Source organism: Lycium barbarum, chromosome 1, assembly GCF_019175385.1.
Source record: "Lycium barbarum isolate Lr01 chromosome 1, ASM1917538v2, whole genome shotgun sequence".
In the NCBI taxonomy this organism is placed as follows: domain Eukaryota; kingdom Viridiplantae; phylum Streptophyta; class Magnoliopsida; order Solanales; family Solanaceae; genus Lycium; species Lycium barbarum.
The window spans coordinates 23,249,122-23,271,993 of NC_083337.1; the positions used below are offsets into that span (position 1 = coordinate 23,249,122).

Genomic DNA, 22,872 nt, shown 5'->3' on the forward strand with positions numbered 1-22,872 from the left:
TCGATTGACAATAACGTGCAATTGCACGTTTATAGAAACTAGTTATATTAAAAGCATAAAGGACCTTATAAATGTTGATTTGAACTTTTTGTCCTTCATTAAAAGACTCTATAATAGACAAAATAGTTATTTAATATTTTCCTAATATTGAAAACTCAAAAATTCATTAAACTTTGATTATTAAACCTTTCCTTATTTGAATTATGTAGCTAAAATTTCATATTATTATTATTATTATTATTATTATTATTATTATTTCTTTGGTTAAACTCGGATTATAATTATTACAGTATGAAGTCCTATTATTTAACACTTGTAAATCAATTACTCCTTCCGTCTCAAAATATTTGTCGCATTTTTCATTTACATGCTCACTAAGAAAGCATTTATTAGGTTAGCATTTTGACTATTTTAAAAAAGCTACTTAATTTAACTTGGTTAAATAAAATGATAAATATTTTAAGATAAGTATTTTTAGTAAGGACCACAAATATTCTGAGAGGGAGGGAGTAGAATTTTACCTCATATTAAAAAGAATCTCTACAATTCTATTAAGTACTAACTTCCTCATTAGGAGTGTGTCACCGTTTAACTACTTTAGATTCATATAAAAATTAAACTCTAAGACTGAAAGTTTATTGGGTTTAGGAGTGTTTTTTCCTGTTTAAGGAATTGTGCCGCAAGTCTGCAGCTTCTTCTCTTTCTCCTTTCAAAAGAAAAATAGCTGCAGCCATGCTCGACACTGCATCTCTTTGCCCTTCGTCTTCTCTGGTAAGTCTTCTCTTGTACTTCAATCTGGTTTTCTCCTCATACTTTCGCTGTCCTTTTCCTCTCTATTTGATTCTTAGCATCATAATACTGAGTTTTGATTTATGAATAAGAATGTATTGGGGCTTGATTTTTATATGTGGATTTGTTGGTACTTATTTCATTAATTTGGTTGCGATTCGGAGGAAGTTAATAAATAAGAAAGTTATAAATAAAACTCTTATTCACACCTGAAGCACAAGCCAAAGTTGAAACCCAAAAAATCTGGCCGCAGCTTGCCTTTTTGTTCTTGCAATAATTACTGGATGGAGTTTATCCACTGATTCCAGGCGACTCATAGCAGTAGTTTAAAGGCGTTTTGCCTTTTGGATGAAATAATACATCTAAAGGAAGAACGGATATGTAACAAAATACAAACAAAATTACCCATACATGGGCCATAGTTTAATGGACACACAGATTCACCTTTGGGTTCAATCAATGCATCTAAAGGAAGAAAAAAAATTAGGACTTGGACTGCCAATTTCATTAAAAATATAGTTAAGAAGTAGAAAACCAAGACAAATATGGATTTTTTTTTTCTATTTCTACGTTTAAAATTAGCTTAGACAAGCTCTTAACTTTTCATCAATGAATACTGTATAGAAGAATGGGAGAGCAGCATTTTTCAATCCATTGGAATCCCTAGTAGCTACTTTTCGCTAGTATTCCAGCATTTATGAAATATTTATTTTGGTAGTTATTTTATCCGAAAGAACATTGAATGTGCTTCTTCTATAATATTTATTGGGTAATTGATATGTTTGTGCAGTTGATCATGGATAAAGGCTGGATGCATGAACAAAAGTTCTCCAAAAAATATGTTGAGGGTGTCCAATCTTTTATGCGACTTGTTCGGTCTCACTTTGATCGAAAATCTAAAGTTCGATGCCCATGCCAAGACTGTTTAAATGTAATTTTTCAAACGCAAGAAATAATGCATGACCACCTATTGATCCAAGGAATTATGGGAACTTACGTGCAATGGATACACCATGGGGAACAATTACAAAGGAGAGATAACAGTGATGCGATTTACAATGAAGATGAAAATGAAGAACATGACAACGATGATAGAATTCACACTATGTTAGAAGAGGCCAGTGGAAGACCGTTTGCCAATTTTTCAGAGGAGACAACAACTGGATTAATATGTGGTAATATGAGTGAGAAGGAAGCTAAAAAGTTTAACAAATTGCTGGAAGAAGCTGAACGCGAACTATACCCAGGATGTAAGAAATTCCGAAGCTTTCGTTTCTTGTGAAGTTGCTACACTTGAAAGTGTACAATCAATGGAGTAATAAATCGTTTGATATGTTGCTGGAGTTACTAAAGGAGGCGTTTCCTAATGGTGAGACACTTCCTAAGTCATATTATGATGCTAAAAACATGCTGCAAGGTTTGGGATTAGGATACATTTTGATCCATGCTTGCAAAAATGATTGTGTGTTGTACTGGGCTGAACATAAAGATAAACAAGAGTGTCCACATTGTGGTACTTCGAGGTGGAAAATTGATAATGGAAGGAATAAAAAGATTCCTCATAAAGTCTTGCGCTATTTTCCGTTAAAGCCGAGACTTCAAAGGTTATTTATGTCTAAAAAAACAAGTGTGGACATGAGGTGGCATAAAGAAAAACATCTTGATGAAGAGAATGTGTTACGGCATCCCACTGATTCTGAAGCGTGGAAAGAGTTTGACAAGAATCATAAGTGGTTTGCACAAGAACCTCGTAATGTAAGACTCGGTCTTGCAACTGATGGTTTTAATCCATTCGGTAACATGAGCACATCGTATAGTATGTGGCCTGTCATTCTCGTTCCTTATAATCTTCCTCCTTGGAAATGTTTTAAGGACCCATTCATGATGATGTCATTGCTTATTCCTGGTCCTCAAGCACCTGGAAAGGATATTGATGTTTATTTGCGTCCTTTGATTGATGATTTGAAAGAGTTATGGAGTGATGGTGTAGAGACACTTGATGCGTCAACTAGGGAGTGATTTAAGATGCATGCCGCTGTTTTATGGACCATAAATGACTTTTCAGCTTATGGTAGGTTCTGAAATTTCTTACTTTCACAGATTTTTAATAATCTATACTATTTATTATTAGACTACTGATATCATATTGTAAGAACAGTTGAAGGAGTCAAAGTTTTAGTTTTTTTTTTTTTTTTTTTGGTAACTGACATATTGCATTACCAGGGAAATAGATACAGTGTTCGAACACAGGACCCCCTAGAAACAGGACAGAGAGCCCCAGTTCTAGTACTTCAATCATCTTTACATAGGCACTACAAAGCTAAAACAGCCTAAGGATAAAAATTAAACCTCTCACGCTGTTTTGCTAGTCGAGATGTTGGTGTCCCTCTACAATGGATATCTTGGATGATCTGGCCTCACCAATGTGTCTTCTGTCCTCTTTGTGTTCTGAAATAGTCTTTGATTCCTCTCCTGCCATAGGTAATAGACGCAGCCAGCTAATGACATTCTGTAGATTTCAGCTTTTGAATTGTTTTCTATTGCATTGCTCTTGGCCCAATTCAGTTCTTCCAACCACCCTTGTACTGGTTTTGAGATGCCTTGCCAATGTAGTATCTTTTGCTATATGAGTGCTGATATTGGATAGAGGAAGAATAAGTGTTGAATGTTTTCATCTGCTCCTTCACACAATGGACATGTAGGACTGTAGTTCCTACCCCATTTTATCAATCTATCTTTGGTGTACAATTTCCTTTGCAGACCTAAATTTAGAATGAACAACCATTTAGGACTTCCTTGGTTATTGCAAATGAGCTTCTTCCACTGAATCTTTGGATAGGTACCTCTCAGTCTGTTGTACATTTTCTTAATAGAGTAATTCTGTTGGCTGAGGAATTCAGCTCTAGTGATCAGTGCATTCTCCAAAGAAGGAGTCAAACTTCGTAAGTGCAATTTTTGTTAATTCTGTGGCAATCTGTTCACTTCATAGAGAATGCGCAATAAGCTAACTCATTCCAAGAAGATTCGTAAGATAATAAATTGCATAATAACGAGATTTTCCCGTGACCTTTAAACGTTGTTGATGAAGAGTTATATATTTTTTATATCCTTACGCAACTATTGTCGTTGCAATTATTTCTGTCATATTAATTAGCTTTTACTTATTTTATCATGAAGCGTTGCTTTATGAGTGTAATTTCAATTGTTCATGAAGATGTATTTCGGATGGTAGGTTAATGAAAAATAAAAAAGAATTAGTAGTGTATAATTACCGACTTATGTGATGCATAGACATGTGCAACAAATACTACACTGTGTATATTAGAAACTGTTTATTTATATCAGTTAGTGATGTGTAAACTTAGCACTATTTGCGATAGCAGCACACAATTTGACAGCTGGTTTATTTATTTAATAGTTCATTCTAGGTAGATGCACTGGCAGAAATAAAAAATAATATAACTCTGTTGAAGTTTTTCTATCTCTAATTAACATGATCACTGTGAGAAGACCAAATGCGGATTTAGGATCTAAAATTTATAGGTTTGACCTGTAAGATTCTTAGCAGTAAACTTGCGGTACTTTTAGAATTAGGAGTTCAGATCTAATATTTGTTGGAATTTTAACGGATTTTCACATGTAAATCTAAATTTCACGTCAAATAGGCGAGTTGAATATGCAACTCATATTACACAATTGGTTAGATCAATAATATATTTATAGAGCTTACTTAAAGAGGAAACTTGCCTCCCTGTAAGTCTTTTTTCCGTTTTCATTTGGGAGACCAACTTTATTAGTAAGAACATGAAGAACAGAGAGAGAGAGAAAAGTTGTGCAATCATTAATTGTATTTTCTCAAGGAGAAGAACTCTTCTTCTGCTACTGAACATATATTATCTTTTTTTATGAATTAGGTAATTTATCTGGATGGAGCACTAAGGGATACATGGCATGTCCTACTTGCAATAAGGATGCACCTTCACAGAGGGTAAGAAGTAAAATCTGTTACATGGGTCACCGTCGGTATCTTGAAGCTAGCCACCCATGGAGAAGAAGCAAGAAATTTGATGGGAAGACAGAAAAAAGAATAAAACCAAAAGAGCTCTCAGGAGATGATGTCTTGCAACAATTGGATTCCCTCAGTACTTATAAACCAGGAAAACACTCAAATAATAAGAAAAATAAACGTCTTCCTGAAGAGTTGAATTGGGTGAGGAGAAGTATTTTATTTGAGTTACCATATTGGAAGAGCTTGAAGTTGCGGCATAATTTAGATGTCATGCACATAGAAAAGAACATTTGTGAGAGTATTCTGGGGACTTTATTAAATATTGCTGGGAAAACTAAGGACACATATAAAGCAAGACAAGATCTTAAGGATATGAACATAAGAAAAGAACTATGGTTGCAACATGATGGTTCTAGTTGTACAATGCCAGCTGCTTGTTATAATATGTCAAAAAAAGAGAAAAAAAGTTTTGGGCATTTGTAAAAGATGTTAAATTTCCTGATGGTTATGCTTCAAATATCTCAGGGTGTGTAAGTGAGGATGATGGTAAAATAAGTAGACTCATAAGTCATGACTATCATGTCCTGTTACAACGAGTGCTACCTATTGCTATTCGTGGATTTGAAAATAAAAATGTCTCATCATCATTGATTGAGTTAGGAGATTTCTTCCAACGATTATGTTGTAAGACATTGAGGCGAGATGACTTAGAACAACTTGAAAGGGATATAATTGTTATATTATGTAAGCTTGAGATGATCTTTCCACCTGCTTTTTTCGATGTTATGGTACATTTGGCTGTGCATTTACCACGAGAGGCTATGTATGGGGGACCAGTACAATATCGTTGGATGTACAAAATTGAGAGGTTCTTGTGCAAGCTTAAGCGTTATGTGCGAAACAAGGCACGACCAGAAGGTTCTATTGCAGAAGGCTATATTATTGATGAATGTTTGACATTTTGCTCTATGTATCTTACCGGCATCGAAACTAGATTTAATCGTGAAGATCGAAATGATGATGGATCTAGCAAGAAAGATGAACCTGTTCTAGACATATTTTCAAAGAGTGCTAGACCATTTGGAGATGGAGATTATGATGCCATACCAAGGAAAGATCTTGATATGGCTCGGTGGTATGTGTTGAATAATTGCGAAGAAGCAGAATCTTTTCTTCAGTGAGTAATTTTTCTATTTATATATTGATATTTTTATTTTTTAATACTATTTCTAAATAATTTGTTTTACATGCAGAGAGCATAAAGAAGAGTTGGTGAAACAAGATGTTGGGAATATAGAAGAGAAACACAGAGAACAATTTCCATTATGGTTTAAAAGGAAAGTAAGTGATTTTAAGATAATAATCATGTTGTTGTGTTTAAATTTTAATCTTTTTCTTCTTTACTAATTGAACGCTATATTTTTTTAATCATAGATTTTGAAATTATATAATAAGGACAAGTCAACATCTATCAAGAAATTATATCCTTTGGCAATGGAATCTGATGTGCGTGGAAGAAAACATATTGGCTGTGTTATAAATGGTGTTAGGTATCTTATTCAACGACGCGATGAATTACGTAAAAGTCAGAATTGTGGTATAGTTGTTGCAGGCTATCATGAAAATGAGTTGATTGATTTTTATGGTATAATAACTGACATCATTGAGTTAGAGTATGTTGATGAGAATCGAGTTTTTCTATTTAAATGCAAGTGGTTTGATCTTTGCAAGAAAACAGGGATGCAAAAAGATAAACATTTTACGAGCATATGTGTTAAAAGATTTTGGTATGAACATGATTCTTTCGTACTAGCTACTCAAGCAAAACAAGTATTTTACATTGATGACCCAAAATTGGGGGAAAATTGGCGAATTGTGCTCAAATTTCAAGATAGACACTTATATGATGTCCCGGAGAAGGAAAATTCAGAGACAGAAAGTGATGGGTCGCATATTACAAATAATGATGTGTATCAAGACATGTCACTTGAAAGTAATTCGATTGCCAATGATACGGTGGATATGTTGAGTAAACTACATAGAGATGATGTTGAACCGATTACCCTGGATACAAATGTAATTGAATTGGAGGCTCAAACAGAACCAGAAGTTGAAGTTGATTATATCGAAGAAGGTTCTGACCAAGAGGATGACACTATGGTAGAGTACATAAGTGATAATGAGGAGAATGAAGGTAATAATAGTACTAATGACGATGAAGCTGATAGCACAGGTGATGGCGACGACATTGGCTTGTGATGTAATCTCATAATAGTAAGGTCAGTTACCTGTTAATAGTTCTTCTGAGTTTTGTATCTTGTTTAGCGGATTTCAGGGGGATGACTTTCATAAGTTATTTGCAGATTTTGTCTGATTGAATTTTGTATATATTCTTATGTTTGAAAACTGTAAAAGTAGCGACCTTATATGGATTTATCCGCTATGACAACACTTTTTTTTATCCCAAAAAAAAAAAAAACATATCGAGCAGAAAGAAGAACCAGAGTAGTGAAAGAAATTTTTGGTTGATAAAATGAGCTTCTGGTTGCTATGTTGTTAGGAGGGTCCCTAATTTCTAACTTGGAGAATTTGAAGGTGCATCACCAAGATGCCACTCTTGACTATGTGTTATCGTTTAAATATACTATTTGCTACTTCGGAGTAAATAACTCTATATTCCCGAAGTTACTATTTTGAATTTCCTTTGTAACGTCTCTTTTTATCGTTTCGTAAATGAATCATATAATAAATGACTTGAAATATGAAGGTAAGAGTGTCTTTCTTTTGAAAATTCTTACCAGCAAATTAATTTATAAGATCAGTGCCATCTATCAATCTATATCGCCCTCTATCGATTTTTTGTGCACAATATGTTCTTTTCATTTTCTTTTGGTTGGAAAAGAGCTAGTTACTTGCAGTCTTTCATAATAAGTTATTTGAAAAAAAAATTATCATAATTTATTTGCAGACTTTCACAATAAGTTATGTACACAAAATGTTCATTTTCTTCAACTACCTTATTTTCCTACTTTATATATCTGGATAGTGTTGTGCCTTATAATTGAAACTGTTATGTGAATGTAATCACCTGAATCTTGTGTGAATACACTCCTTCATATATATCATTTTGATTCTCAATTTCTCATTGAACTTATGATTTTAGCTATTTGGAATCTCTCAGGTGCCAGATTTTGTATTGTTGTGTTTTTCCATTCTGCTTATTTGCTTGTAAAAGATTAGATTACCTCTCTGCTCCAGCCCTCTACTCTGACTTTTGCCGCATTAAAAGTGCAATGGAGTTGTATCTTACCTTCAATTTAGTGTCATTTCTCAGTTTCTTCCCTTTAGCATTCTAGTTTCATGCAAGTATCCTCAGTTGTGGCATTAACTATTTTCATAAGGCAATAGAGTTGGCTAAAATTTTCCAGGTATAACATCCCTTATGTGTCCTCAGCCAGTGGTGGTGACATGATCCTGTATGTTGCTTCTTCTCAGTGAATTAGGAGGATGATTTCTGAATATAACTTATATTGTTCCTGAAATGTAGGAGTTGGGTTTAAATATTTTGACTAGAGAATAAAGCTTAGGAGTTGGTAAAAATCAGGTTTTTATTCAAAGATCTTATTGCTTCTTTTCTTTTTGCAGCCAAGTGATGTAGATGGTGAACCTACATCACTCATGGACACAAGAAGATCATCCGGTGGTAGTAATCCTAGTGACAACTATTAAAGTTCGTTGAATTTGGATTAAATATATGAAAATGTGATTGTGTGGTTAGAATGGATGTTAGAATGGCTGGAGTGAATATTGGGTTTAAATTTAGTTTGTAAGGCTGATGATCGTACTTTATGATGATCTTTTTGTGTTGTTAAAATATGTTGATATTTCTTATAGTTAATATGCCTTTTTGGGTTTGATTATGAGGTCTATAGGTTAATATGCCTTTTTAGATTTGAAATGAATTTTGGGAGCCATTTCTTATGCTCAAAGTGGCGAGAAATGTGATAAAGTTGAATCACGTCGTGCCACGATGTTAAATGTGGCACTTGGTGGGAGGCAACCTATCGATTTCAAATTTCTTAGTCGTTTTTTGAAATTTTCTTTTTTAGAATAGTTTATTATATTATTTTTTACTAATATACCAAGTTTCATGTTATTTGGAATTAATTGGACAGGTTTGAGGGGTTGAAGTTGGTTAAAATAGTGCAAAAGTTTTCTTGCTTAAAACAGTGCAAAGTTCTCTGCCAGTTACATGGAGAGCAGGCACAAAGAAGTCCCAAAGCGTTTTGTGGTTCAGATGGTTTGCCTTATTTTGGGTCCAGGTAAGTGTTAGACCATTCACCTCTCCTATTTATTTCACTGTAACTTCCAGTTCCCCGACTCCCCTACACCTTTCACGACCACCAGGTATGCTCCTCTTCTCTTCTCTTTATCTCCCTCTCTCTCGCTTTCTCTTTGCTGGCAGAATTTTGTTTTCATCATTTCTATACCTGTGGTTTCTTTGAACCCTCAGGGGTTGGCCTGGTGGTAATTGGCTTGAGCCTTGGGCCATCGGACTTGGGGTAAAACCCTGAATTACCCGTGGTGCACTTGCGGGAAATTCCTTGCCGAGGGCCTGTGCACCCCCGGGATTAGTCGGGGCTCAAAGAGACCCGGACACCCGGTGCTTAATCAAAAAAAAAAACCTGTGGTTTCTTTGTGTGGAATTTAGATAACAAATCGTGAGAATCTGGTGCTGTTGTTTGATCGTGATGAATATATGATTGTTGAACTATAATCCCACTTTTTGGGAGGGTAACTCTATTATCCCGTTGTCACAAAAAACTTGGTTAAAGTTATGCACATAACCAGTTCGATATATTGTCTGAAAGACGATTTCATTCGCCAATGAAGTCTAGGTAACCAGGTGAAATTAGGAGATGCGTAGAAGTGCGTTTTGGGTAGTGCCGATTGGCTTTAAAGTGTTCTGTTAAGATTTGACCAATTTATAAGGAAATGAAAATTGGGAAGAGGAAAAGTGTTACACGGAGCAGTATGCTAATCTATAGCCATGAATTTTGAATTGCTGAATTGCATTCTTTTATTTGTTTTCTTTAGTTGAGCCTTTGATAAACATGATCTTCATTTTATTGTATGATCAATGAATTCTGTCAGTAAACTGAATGGTCAATCACTGTTATTCTGATATAATATGGCAGGAGTTCTTATTTTATACTAGAATTGGGACAAGACACGTGAGGCTAGTTAAAACTGAAATTATGTGATGAAATGCTGGGCCTCAATCATCCACATTGTTGACCATATTGATCTTGATGTGAGCAAATGTAGTTGGTTAATTATTGAGCTTTGTTTGCACCTGGATTCCTTCTTTTTGAGCAAATATTTTTGGTGTGCAGGCTTGTAGTGTTCTCCTCAAGCCACTTTATGAAACGTCCAAGATCCTTGCTTAGAAAATGATAATGGCTGTAAGAAATTTCTTATGTTTGTACCTCAACATCTGGCTATTTTAATAAGTCAACTTACCTTAAGATATCTGTGCAGGCCTTCCGATACATAAGGCAGATAGCCCAAGAAGCCAATAGAGAAATCCAATATGCTGGAGGTCAGCAACCTGCTGTGTTGAACTCAGATGATTGTCATGTACTACTGTGCTAAGAGTCGGAATCTAGCTTTTGGTTGATGTTCTTATATTATTTTTAGCCTACAAGTCATGTGATTAGCTTGCTACTCGAAATCTTTCATTCTCAATATTTACTGCAGGGGATTCAATAATGCGGTTAGTGGATTTATTGATGATGGTAGGACAACTATGGGTAGTGATGGTGTGGAGGATGTAACAAGTGCTGTAAACTCATCGCCAAGTAAATTCCTTGATGCACAATAGAAGATCACCAAAAGATTCATTCCACTGGAGCTGAAATCAGTTAAGTGAAGTCTATCTATTACGTTTCCTACAACTTCAATGTGTAATAAATTTTGGCCGTAGGAGAAACCTACGAATGCAGAAACTTCTAGCTTTTAATCACAGCTTTTTCTGCCTTTCATCTTTTAGAGAATTTAAGATTATTTTGGTGCTTTAAAAAGTTAATAAGCACCTAGCATCTGAAAACTGCCATAAATATCTAGACTAGATTATCACATGAAAAGCAGGGCCGCTTGAAGATTGCAGACTTTTGGTGGTCTGTACAATCAAGAAGCAACAGACATACAATGTGCGGAACTCTGGACTATCCAGCACCAGAAGTGGTGGAGAACAAACCTCATGATTATGCAGTTGACAATTGGACTCTAGGGATCCTCTGCTACGAGTTTTTATACAGTGTGCCTCCATTTGAGGCTGAGAGACAGACCGACACATTCAGAAGGTAACGATTCCTCTGCTTCTGTCATCTTTTAACTGTTACTAGAAAATCAAGATGTACTTAGAGTATTATAGAATTATGAAGGTAGACCTCAGCTTCCCTTCAACACCTGATGTATCTGCTGAAGTTAAGAATCTCATTAGCCAGGTAAATTGATTATTACTTGTCTATACTTTAGTTTTGTAAGAAGAAACTACATAAACTGAAGAGTGGTTAGTTAAAACACATACAGTGCATATAGAAAATAATACTGGTGTATATAGGTCAAAGAGTTACGTTTTAAAACACTTGCAAAATTTCTGGTTGCACGCCTTCTTTCTGATTGTTTCCTTTCTCTTTGCAACTTCTTGTGAAGGACTCTTCAAAAATGCTGCAAGAGATAGTGCATTTAAGCTTGGAGGCATTAGATATTCAGTTCCAGCAGGTCGTCGAGACGGAAGAGTATCCATTAAAGATGAACCAAACGAACACCTTCCACCATTCACCTTAAATGCTAGAGAGCTTGAAGAAAATTTCGCGAAAAAAAGGACTATCTTTTGATGAAATGGTCACACTTTCCGGTGCACATTCTATTGGAAGAACTCATTGTTCTTCATTTTCTGATAGACTTTACTCTTTCAATTCTACTCACCCGCAGGATCCTAGATTAGCTAAACAATTGAGGAAGAGATGTCCCAATCCTTCTAACTCTGGGGTTGATCCAACTGTTCCACTTGATGTTGTTACACCAAATAGGTTGGACAATAAGTGCTATGTCAATTTGAAGAATAATAGGGGATTGTTAACCTCAGATCAGACGCTATGGAGTAGTCCTTCAACGGCTAGGATGGTGAGGAGTAACGCGATTCATGGTGCAAATTGGGCTCGTAAGTTTGCAGCTGCGATGGTGAAAATGGGATCCATAGAGGTTATGAGTGGCAAGCAGGGAGAGATCAGGAAGAACTGCAGGGTCGTGAATTAATTAATCGAGTGATTCTTTTCTTTTATCATTTTTGTTGATTTTTAATTGTATCATCACTTCTTTTTTTCATTTCAATGTCAAGACAAAGTGTAACTGATTCTTTCCAATTGTAATTTAAATTGATGCAAGAGATTTTGCTTATTTTCATGATAAAGATTGGATAACTTCCATTTATTTGATTAATAAAAGTGCAAAAAGTTTCTTTTAGCTAGCCTCATAGTTTTTCTTTCAGTTATCCGTAGATTGAAGACGCGAAAAGATAAAGAAAATAGAACCGAAATTGCACTATTCAACTACGAAATTTAAGTTGTTACCATTTGAAAATTATATTTTTTTTGTGACAATTTCGTTGTGACTAAACTGTAGGTTGAGTAGAGATAAATAATACAATTGTTACTAATTGTTCGAACTATTAGTGACAAAAATTAAAGGCACAATTAAATATAAAATTCTGCAGCTAAAGTTTGGAATGATTAACTACAAATTCTAATTTGTCCCTAATGTATCAACATAGTTTTTGTGACAAAAGTTTTCGTCTCCAAATTTTAGTGGTATATTAGTTAAAAATATGTGTATAACGGTTTATCTCTTTTATTATGTAATATGATTATGTCGCTTGTCAGTAGTATGGTCTAGTATTTCAAAGAAAATTATGCTTGCAGGGTATATCTATTGATGGATAAAACTCTAATTTTTATTTTGTTTAGATCGAGATGTGTCTGAATCTTTTTCTTTATAACTACAATTTTTTTGTAGCCAATAATTGCACTATTCAACTATGAAATTTAAGTCGTAGCCATTTCAAATTTATATTTTTTGTGACAAAATTGCATTGTGACTAATTTGTAAGTTGAACAGAGACAAATAATACAATTGTCACTAATTGTTCGAACTATTAGTGACAAAAATTAAAGTCACAATTAATTATAAAATTATGTGGCTAAAGTTTACAATGGTTAACTACATATTTTAATTTGTCACTAATGTATCAACATAGTTTTTGCGACAAAAGTTTTTTGTCTAAAAAATTTAACTTATTTTAGGACGAAAATTAGTTTGTCACAAATTGGATACATCATTAATGACAAAATAATCTGTCACTAATAACTTTAAATTCGTGGCTAATAGCACTCAATAAATTGCGCCAACGCTTTTTTTGGAGGGAAACTTCAGGGGACAAAACTTTGCTACGAATTTTTGTGTTTCGTCACTAAAAATATATGCCTCATGTATTTAAGGACGAAATGAAACTTTTGTCACGAATAGTGAACATTTAGTGACGAATTTTTCGTCGTAGCTAGTATTTTCGTAGCTAAATATCATATTTCTTGTAGTGCTACACCGCACTTGAAGTTGATCTTTGAACTCGAGGAGAAGGTGGAGGTGGAGGATTATCCATGGAAGTTGAAAGTAGTAATGTACACTAGTTGAATAGCAAATTTAGATAAAGAGAGAATTGTGGAAGAATTGTGTGAAAATGAAGAAGAATGGAGGGGTATTTATAGTTTGAAAATATGACCAAAGTGTAGTTATTCATAAATTTAGGGGTTCAAATAAAATTGGCAACGACTAATTTTTTAAATTTATAACGGCTAGTTTTTTGAATTTGACAACTACTAAACTTTTTTTTAGTTTAGCAATTTTATCATTAGATGTAAATGTTAATTTTATTATTATTAGTAAATGTAAATATCTATTTTTGTATTAGAACTTAAAAAAAAAAAAAAAGACCTGGCCCACTAACTAAAACCCAGCCCGGCCCGATTAGCCCGAGGTGTAGCGCTTATCCGAGTAGGGGCTGGGCCGGACACCCTTTTTCCTCCTCCAGCCCGGCCCCTTAACACCGGCCAAGCCCCGCCCCATGTGGCCCACGTTTAAATGGCCCAGCCCAGCCCGACCCACTTGACATGCTTAGCGTCGGATCTTGCCACGTGTCGTGTCGGTGTTTACCCTATATACATAGCACATACTTCCTGGGTATGATGATGTCACAAGGCCGACTAGTAGATTGAGCTAGTTTTGGATAAGACATTTGGTGGATGCACTGCGCCAGGTAGGTCAGACAGGCAACCTATGCCTCATACTAGAAGCTTTAGTAGTTAGCAGCATCAGTAGCGTCACGATTATTATGAATGATTATGTACATGATCTCTACTCTTATCTGCATACTTTTATATTTTTTTTTACATGTTTTGCTTTGATTGTTATTTATACACTATTAGCAGTTTTCCAAGTCTTGTCCTAGGAATGAGCTGACAGAAATGGTCTATGAAATTGCTGTTTTTCAGCTCACACTTGTTATTTTGACCCAAGCCATGTTAATTGTGGTCCGTTGGTCGACCCGTGATATTCAGTCCTTTCTAGACCTATCCAGAGCTAAGGTGAGCCGCCACTAGTCCGTGGAGGCCCTATTCAGCCAGTATCATTTGCATTTAGTCTTGTCTGTACTTTCAAGTTGCTTCTAGTACCTTATACTCAGATGCTAGTAGCTTCATGATTTAGTCTATTTCTTTTGGGACTTTGGGTATTATGAATTATACATTGTATCCGACCTTATCTTCATTTTCGCATTTATCATATATCAGGCTATACTTTAGTATATCTTTCGCCTTATTCATTTTTACTTTTATAAGCATGTTAGCATAGATGTTCGCGAGATCAAGATAGTAGCTTGTTGGATGCCTTCTCACGATCTTAATATCAAATTTGGAGCGTGACAATTGCATTTGAAATTTACGATCAAGTTCAATAAAAGATGGTTTAGAAAGAGATTTCTGTCACACATAAACATGACCCCTATTATTTTAACCCCTTAGAAGAAAACCTTTAAATTATCAGTCACATTCAAATGTAAATTGTATGATAAACTATTCAAATGATATCGAAATCCTCAACTCCTACTTTGTCACACTCGTTAAAACACTACACGTACACAAATATTTCAAGACAAATTTGGAGGATATCATGTGGGTGTTAAGAAGGAGCCAAGTTTAATAAAGTATAGTAGTATAAAGCCGCTAATATGATCAGACCGTGTCTTCCGGGGGATAAGTGTGTGTGCGTGCGTCTGTTTGTATTCAGCTTTCCTAAAACGTCAGAGTTTCTCATTTTCTTTGCATTAAACAACAAATTTGATTCTCCCTCATTGTGGGATGCAGCTCCCCTCCAGTGGACATTGTGCCCAGTTTATCCAGTGGAGTTCTAATCTGATTACACATGTACACTACTAAATCTAAGGGTCATAATCTGCTTACCTAAAACACCTCCTAAACCATGGTTACACTAAGAATTCTGAATTTTATTCTTCTTCTTTTTTATTGGCAGCATATTTGAAGGCTAAAATCTTGCAGCCATCAGTTAGCTCTTTCCTTTTTCTCTGCGACCAATTCTCCTTTTTTGTCTTTTTATTATTTTCATGAGTTTTTTTGTTCAATTATAGTCATTGTTCAAGTCAATTATCCAGAAAATTGATAAAATTTCACCTCCAAATTCCAAGCTCGTTCAAATTAAATACTTTCCGTCTCAAAAATACTTGTTACGTTATGTTTTTTAGAGTCAAGTTACATGAACTTTAACAAGTAATTTTGTATATTTTCATCGTATTGATATGAGAAAGATTACAACTTATGATACTTTCGTATAGTTCGAATATAAAAATTTTAATTTTAAAATTTAAAATCAATCCAATCCAATTGTTAAACTAACATTACAGAAGGAAAAAAACTAAGGGTAGAACAATATTTTCCAATCTTTTTCCGGATACAAATCCCCACATCAATATTTTCGGATGTTTCTATATCTTGCTATACTGTAGTCATAGATTCATAGTTTAACCATGGTTTAGGAGGTGTTTTAGGTATGCTGATTATGACCCTTAGATTTAATACCGCACATTTGTAATTAGATTAGGACTCCACTGGACGAACTGGGCGCAAAGTCCATTGGAGGGGAGCCACATCCCTCATTGTGGTGCCACTTACTCCCCTTCACATGAATTGCGGAGACAAATATATATATATATATATATATATATATATATATATATATATATATATATATCACTATTTTTATCTTTGCTCCATTACATGTGAATTTTTTAAACTTTTAAAACGATAAATAATTTGAGACAACTATATTTACAAAACAGGACAGATAATTTGAGACAGAAGGAGTACAATGTAGCACAATGTAGGAAGGGGGCATGTTCTTACTACCCATGCGCACTGTCTTACCTTGACCTGTCCTGACCTAACCCTAACCCAAACACTACTTAGCTAACCCAAAGTCCCAACATAAAGGGTTCAGTTTGCCCTCTCTTCTATTTTCTTCATTTTTCCAATTTATCTACAGCTCCAAATTAAACTGCTTGAATAGATGAGAATTTTTGTAGCTGTGCAACAAAGAGGGATAGTACACATTATCCCACGAGCTTAGAGATGAGAAATATGGTTGATTCAGCTGACAATTTTTTAAAGTGACTTTACTCTGACTTTCCAGATCTATCCACTCATATACTTCAGCCGAAGTTTTCAAGTTTCAAGAAAACCCTCAGCTCAAATTGTAGGATAATAAGAATAATAAGCTACAAAAGAAGATGGATCATGGCCGCCCAATGCCACCTCCTTTTCACTCAAGTGATCTTCAGTTACATAATCTTCCTAACCAGTTCCAAGCACCCAGACGAACAACAAAACGGAAATCGAGACGACAAATGAGGCTTAGATGACGATTTTAGCCTCGGACATGCAGGAGAGGGTGGTGTCGGCGAAGAAGTCAATAAAAGACCTAGAGGAAGGCCATCTGGCTCTAAGAACAAGCAAAAACCACCTATCGATCATAATAACTCGAGATAGCGCGAATACCCTAAAATCTCACGTTAGGGAGATTTCCGACGGTCACGATGTCCGAGAAAGTATCTCCACTTTCGCGAGCCAACGCCAGCGAGGCGTTTGTATTTTGAGCGGATGTGGGGCAGTCACAAACGTCACACTAAGGCAGCCGGCATCTCCTGGCGCTGTCGTGACTTTACCCGGAAGATTTGAGATTCTATCCCTCTCGGGTTCATATTTGCCACCTCCAGCACCGTCAACAGCCTCAGGGCTGACAATATACTTGGCCGGAAGTCAAGGCCAAGTAGTTGGAGGTGGCGTGGTGGGCCCACTACTTACGTCTGGGTCAGTAGTGGTTATGGTGGCTTCCTTCGGGAATGCCGCAAACGAAAAGCTTCCTCTAGATGATGAAGAATCGCCAGTGGTACAAGGAAGCCAACAACAAGATCAACAAATTATGGCTAATGATTCTAATGCTTCTTTACTTCAAGGATTTCCACCACATCTTATAAATTCAAGTCAATTACCAACTGATAGTACTTATTGGGGAAATTCGGGTCATCCTCCTTATTGACAAAAATTAGATACTTATTAGGCGTTTGGCCACTGATTTCAAATATTTTTTATTTTATTTGAAATTTATGAAATTGGAGTTGAAGAACGAGTTGTGTTTGATTATACTTTTTGCAAAGAAGAAAAGAGAACACTTTGTTTGAAATTTATGAAAAGTGAGGTTGGAAAACAAGATTGGAGCGCTTCTCTAAATTTGGAATACAACTCCAAGATAGATTCAAAAATTTTATAACCACATACTGACTTGAAACAAATTTTATAATCACATACAGCTGATTTGAAACAGAGTAAAATATCATTCAGAAAAGAGTGAAAATTTCTCACCGCCAAATGGGTCCTTAAATTAGTTTTGTTTTTTGCATTTTACTAGAGTTTAGGACATGGCTCCAATTCTATTACTATTTGGATATCACATTGCATCGTTCTATTACTATTTGGATATCACATTGCATCGCTTCTTGTACAAGTAGTAGTCGGTTTGTGGTGTTAATAAATCTGTTCTAGTCGTATTCTTATTTTTTGTTTAGTAAGGGATGTATAAATTCAACAATTCTTTGTGGTTTTTCATTTTATGATAGCACTGGTTGCAGTAATTTGGTTTCTTACATCTGATGGTAGTAAGATCGATGTGCTCCCCTTGTTCTATTTTTATACGACACTATTACTATGTAGAGGGTCAAAATAAATAAATAAATCTTTGTCCATGATTTTTTAAATTTTTGTTAAATATTTTTAATTATTATTCACCGTAACTTATATTCCCCTACCTCAACTAATGTGATATATTTTTCTTTTTAGTCTGTCCCAGTAAAAGCATCATACTTCTTTATTTAGAAATAATTTAACATTATTTTTTTATTATTTTTTTAACTTTTTATAAGATGATTTAAAGCCATACAAATGTCGATGGTTGTTATTTTATTTTTAAAACATTGTTTCCAGTCAAACACGGCTAAGTAAATTGAGAGAAAGAATAAACTTTTGGGTAACTTTAATGTTTATAAGAATCTATATATGCACAATCTCACATTGCAAATTAAGTATTTTGACCTCTGTACTTTTACTTTGATAGATAAAATTAAGTATTCCCCAAGTTTTATTTCATATTTCCTTCTTCTTCAAAGCCACAAATCATGAGAATATAGAAATGAAAAAAATTGCTTCAAATTAAGTGAGGAAGAAAATGGACAGTCACTATACATGACTACGTCCAAAAATGGCCAAGGACGATTACAGAGAGATATGGGCAAATTATTATTCCAAGTACTTCTTTGGATTTCCTTTAAATTGATTGTTCTGATCTTTTAGCCATTCTATACTACATTTAGGGTTAGTACTGTGAATTGAGCATCAGTACGAAGTGTTCAGAGAAACAAAAACGTTGGGTACTGTGGTTACACGCGCACTTCTATGAAGTGTTAAAAGAGTATCATGTTTTGTTACAATTATGTTGCGATTTTCAGAAAGAGAGAAGTGGCGCTAAACCTTTTTAATGTTTTATACCTGCCAGTACAAATCTCCAATGGGTTAAGATCTTAATATGTTAAAATATCTTAATAATATAAAAATTACTTGTACTTTTAGTTGGACTTGTAGTTTTTCCTTGCAATTTGTTTTCCTGTTAAAGAATAGGGGATAAAACTTCACTTTGGACCAAAAAAAAAAAAAAAAGGGGGAAGGAAATTTGCACTTGTCCTAGTAGAATTAGGAATTGCCTTAAACAAGACCCCATTATTTAGGATTCTTGGTAACTAAAATAGTATACACAACTCTAAATAATACCCCATTCACCACGTAAAAAATAAAGGGGCACAATTTTTATTTTATTTTTTGGTGTCATGGCAAGTGAAAGTTCAACTTTACAAGTTGTTAGACATAGAAGAACAGGAGCAGTGCTCTTCTTGAAAAAACCCTGTCCACCATTCAAGAGTAATCCGCCGCTTGAATTCCCAATTAGTAATTTACCAAATCATAACATTAGTTCTCCAATTGAGTTCCAAAAATTACCAGGCGACAAAGTTGACGAGAAGAAGAATCTGCAGCTGACAGAAAATTTGTTTAAAACAGAATTTAGAAGTAGTGATGATGAATTTGCGTTCGATTTCGAGAATGATTGTGAAATTCAACAGGCGGCCTTACAAATTGTGGATAAAAATTCACGTTCATACATAAATTCAAGTGATGAAATTTACAAGTTGTCATCCCAGGAAGATATGATCACTGAGTTTATGAAAAGAAGTTGATGGTGAGCAATAGAGGTGATTGACGTCGGTGGCTAATTGTGAAAGTGACTGATGGTGAAGGTGATTGTGTAATTGAGACAACATACTCTTCTTCTTTTCTTTTTTTTCATTTTTTTTTTTTTGGTTAATCCGCTGCTAGCGTAAGTTCTATATATTCATCAAACAAATAATTATACTAGCATGTAAATTAAGATTACGTGATACTCTCAAGCAATTTTACTAGTAATGTGTGCTAAAATTCTTTTAATTGGTAGAATGTTAATTTTTACTTTTTATTTACATACCAATACCAACTAAAGTATCTTAATGATAGTAAACGAGACGGGAAAAAAAAGAAATCGATAGATAAAGAGAACATCCAAAAAAAATTCTTTTAATTGGTAGAATGTTAATTTTTACTTTTTATTTACATGCCAATACCAACTAAAGTATCTTAATGACAGTAAACGAGACGGAAAAAAAAAGGAATCGATAGATAAAGAGAACATCCAAAAAAGGAAACCCAAATCTTACACTTTCGGTTTGACTTTTTTGTGAGACTTCTATATTGCGTGAGTCACAAAATAAAAAGTTTCGTCTAAGGGATACTAAACAAATTGCCAAAAACCGATGGACAAAGCCTATGGCCCGCGTCGGTTTCATTGAAACCGACGGAAAAGCCACCCAACACGATCCGTCGATTTTCATAGCGTTGCTTTCTGGAAACCAACGGACAGCGTAGGTTTTTTTGTGACGGACTGCGTCGCACTGCGTAGGTTTTTTTTATTTTTTTAATTTAAAAATAAATAATATAAATTTTATAAAAAACCGACGGACTGCGTCAGCTTTCTGGAAAAATACCTGCATGTAATTGCTGCATTTTCTGCTGCCACACTTGCACAAAATCAGCACAATAACCTGCTCAAAACAAGCATTAAAATGCTCCAAATCAATTCTAAAAGAACTACAACACATAAAATCACCCTAAGTAACAATCAAACACATCAAATAAGATCTAAATAGACCTTCAAAGTTCAAAATATTCAAATGTCCCACCAAAAGTATCATTAACTAGTTCTACATAGTTTTAACATAGGTCCATAAAGCATAAAACATAAGTCCATTATGAAATCCAAACTACTACAACTCTCCATTCGGTGTCCGGGCTACGAAATCACCATCATCATCATCTTCTTCTGGGTCGGGGGAGGGGGGGGGGGGGGGGCACACCAAATGGTCCACATGCGATGTTGCTTTAACTTGTGCCTTGAGCGATTCGAGGTTCGCTTTCATAAATTTACTTTCCTCAACTCTTTTTGCCTCGGTCTCGCTAATTTCTGATTAAGTTATGTGATTGTTGTGCCATAGTTGCGACCTGAACACCATCAACTCCCTCGGCTTGTGAGAAGACCCTTCACCTTGCAATCCTAACTGAATGTGACTTAAGTTATTCCTTGGGCCTAGACCGTACACTCTATCCTTTTGTACTCCCGTGATTGCTCTACACCAGAATTCTACCTCTAATTCCTGTGGAGGACGGCTCGGATGGTCAAGTTGAGTTTGGCTGTACTTCTCCACATCTTGCATAAATTGCGTCTGTATATTTAAAAATGAAACTTAGTATATAACGAATATATCATAATTAGACTTATATATAATTATTTAAATAATAAAATTATCGCTTACATCACGAGCCCAGTTCTCAAACCATTCGATCGGATCCGACGTTTGTTTCTTCTTTTTTGCATGGGTCTTTAGGAATAGCTGATCCTGAGTCGGCATCTGTCCCATAGCCTTTTTCTACAAAAAAAAGTTAAAGATAGAATTAATAACTCAATAATGACATATTGATCGTAGGTAACTTTAAAAGTATAAAACTACTTATCATTGTCCTAGCCACATGCCCCTGACTTCTTGCACTAGCAGTGTGCAAAGAGCCACCTTTCTGGGATGCACGGGCAGCCTTTGCCTACTCAGACTTGGCGATAAATTCAGGAGTTCGCCAATATGCCTTAAGTTTCTTCCATTGTCCGTCGGTTAGCCATTGGGCTTCTTCATATGCTTTCTAGCTCTCGAAAACCAGTCAGACAACCATGATCCTCCTCTTCTTCTCAAAGTTCGCAGCAACCCTATCATAGTGTATTGGATCTCATGTACACAACATCTGCAAATCAAATGGCTAATGTTAGATGATATATATAAAAGTAAATTCAAGTTATGAAATGTATAATAAGATGCATACGTTAAACTCTCTAAACATAGCCTGTCGAGTATCATATGGAATTTCACCCCATGTAGTATAAAATTGATTGTCATAAAGCCTCCGTAAAACATCCAGTATGGCTTTTGTAGTTTCGTGATCTGGATAGTACCTGCAGTTAAAAATTTCAACGCATATAAGATTAAGATGAAAAAATTTTAGGAAAACATAATAAAGACAATCTTACCCAGCTCTCTCAGGCACGATGAAAACCCGACCCATCGAATTTGTATCTCCTGGCTGTAGACCATGATATTCCGGTGCCTGCTGGAGGATGGGACTAAGCCTAGCTCAGAGCTGGTGTGGATGGTTGTGATTCAGGCTGAGAGCTGCTATCTTTAAGGCGCAAATTAGATACACTGGGAGATGTACCACGTGGAGAAGGAGAAGGAGAAAGAGACAAGTGGCTGATGTGCTAGGATATTTTCCCCGTGTTGGGCAATACATAGGTGTAGATATAAGCGTCGGGTGGGTAAATGAGGGCGGCTGAGGTGGTGCCGCTTGGATGATCCACTGACCAGACTGGGGCTGCATAGTAGAACCAGGCATAAAAAAATGAGGCGGAGTAGAGTGCATATGTGGATCGGAGGGAATGGACTGGCTACTAGTAGTTGTAGGATCCATAGGTCTCTTATCTTATTTCTTACTAGTATCTCTACCTCTACCTTGAGCACTACCACCTGATGACATCTACATACAAATTTTACATCAGTATTAATGATCTAATATAATTAACAAGTACAGAAATTTAATTACGTTAGAATAAAAAAATTAAAAAGTATAGAATTGTTTCATTGCCAAGTATAGAATAAACTAACATGCAACTAGTCATCCTCTTACTCATCCTCGCTTGTTTCATTTTCATCA

General features: G+C 35.2%; 1 protein-coding gene and 2 pseudogenes across 16 annotated transcripts; all 3 read left to right on the plus strand.

Moving 5' to 3' along the window:
- The first annotated feature begins 597 nt into the window (after positions 1–597).
- Positions 598–11,162, plus strand: LOC132633241 (uncharacterized). 16 transcript variants are annotated; one of them, XM_060349562.1, is made up of 9 exons: positions 598–771; positions 1,580–2,860; positions 4,704–5,975; positions 6,052–6,139; positions 6,233–7,077; positions 8,227–8,274; positions 8,444–10,112; positions 10,195–10,263; positions 10,340–11,162. In XM_060349562.1, exons 3-5 carry the CDS (start codon positions 5,554–5,556, stop codon positions 7,055–7,057), a joined length of 1,335 nt encoding a protein of 444 aa, XP_060205545.1. In that variant the 5' UTR covers positions 598–771; positions 1,580–2,860; positions 4,704–5,553; the 3' UTR covers positions 7,058–7,077; positions 8,227–8,274; positions 8,444–10,112; positions 10,195–10,263; positions 10,340–11,162. The 16 variants fall into 16 exon arrangements, with proteins under 16 accessions (XP_060205545.1, XP_060205600.1, XP_060205617.1 ...); XM_060349634.1 differs by lacking the exon at positions 8,227–8,274 and having other exon boundaries at positions 599–771; positions 10,340–10,721; positions 10,925–11,162; XM_060349625.1 differs by lacking the exon at positions 8,227–8,274 and having other exon boundaries at positions 599–771; positions 10,340–10,721; positions 10,930–11,162.
- LOC132610587 (peroxidase 5-like) lies at positions 10,258–12,328 on the plus strand (annotated as a pseudogene).
- Positions 12,329–16,323: 3,995 nt separating this feature from the next.
- LOC132634637 (AT-hook motif nuclear-localized protein 22-like) lies at positions 16,324–18,090 on the plus strand (annotated as a pseudogene).
- Positions 18,091–22,872: the final 4,782 nt, after the last annotated feature.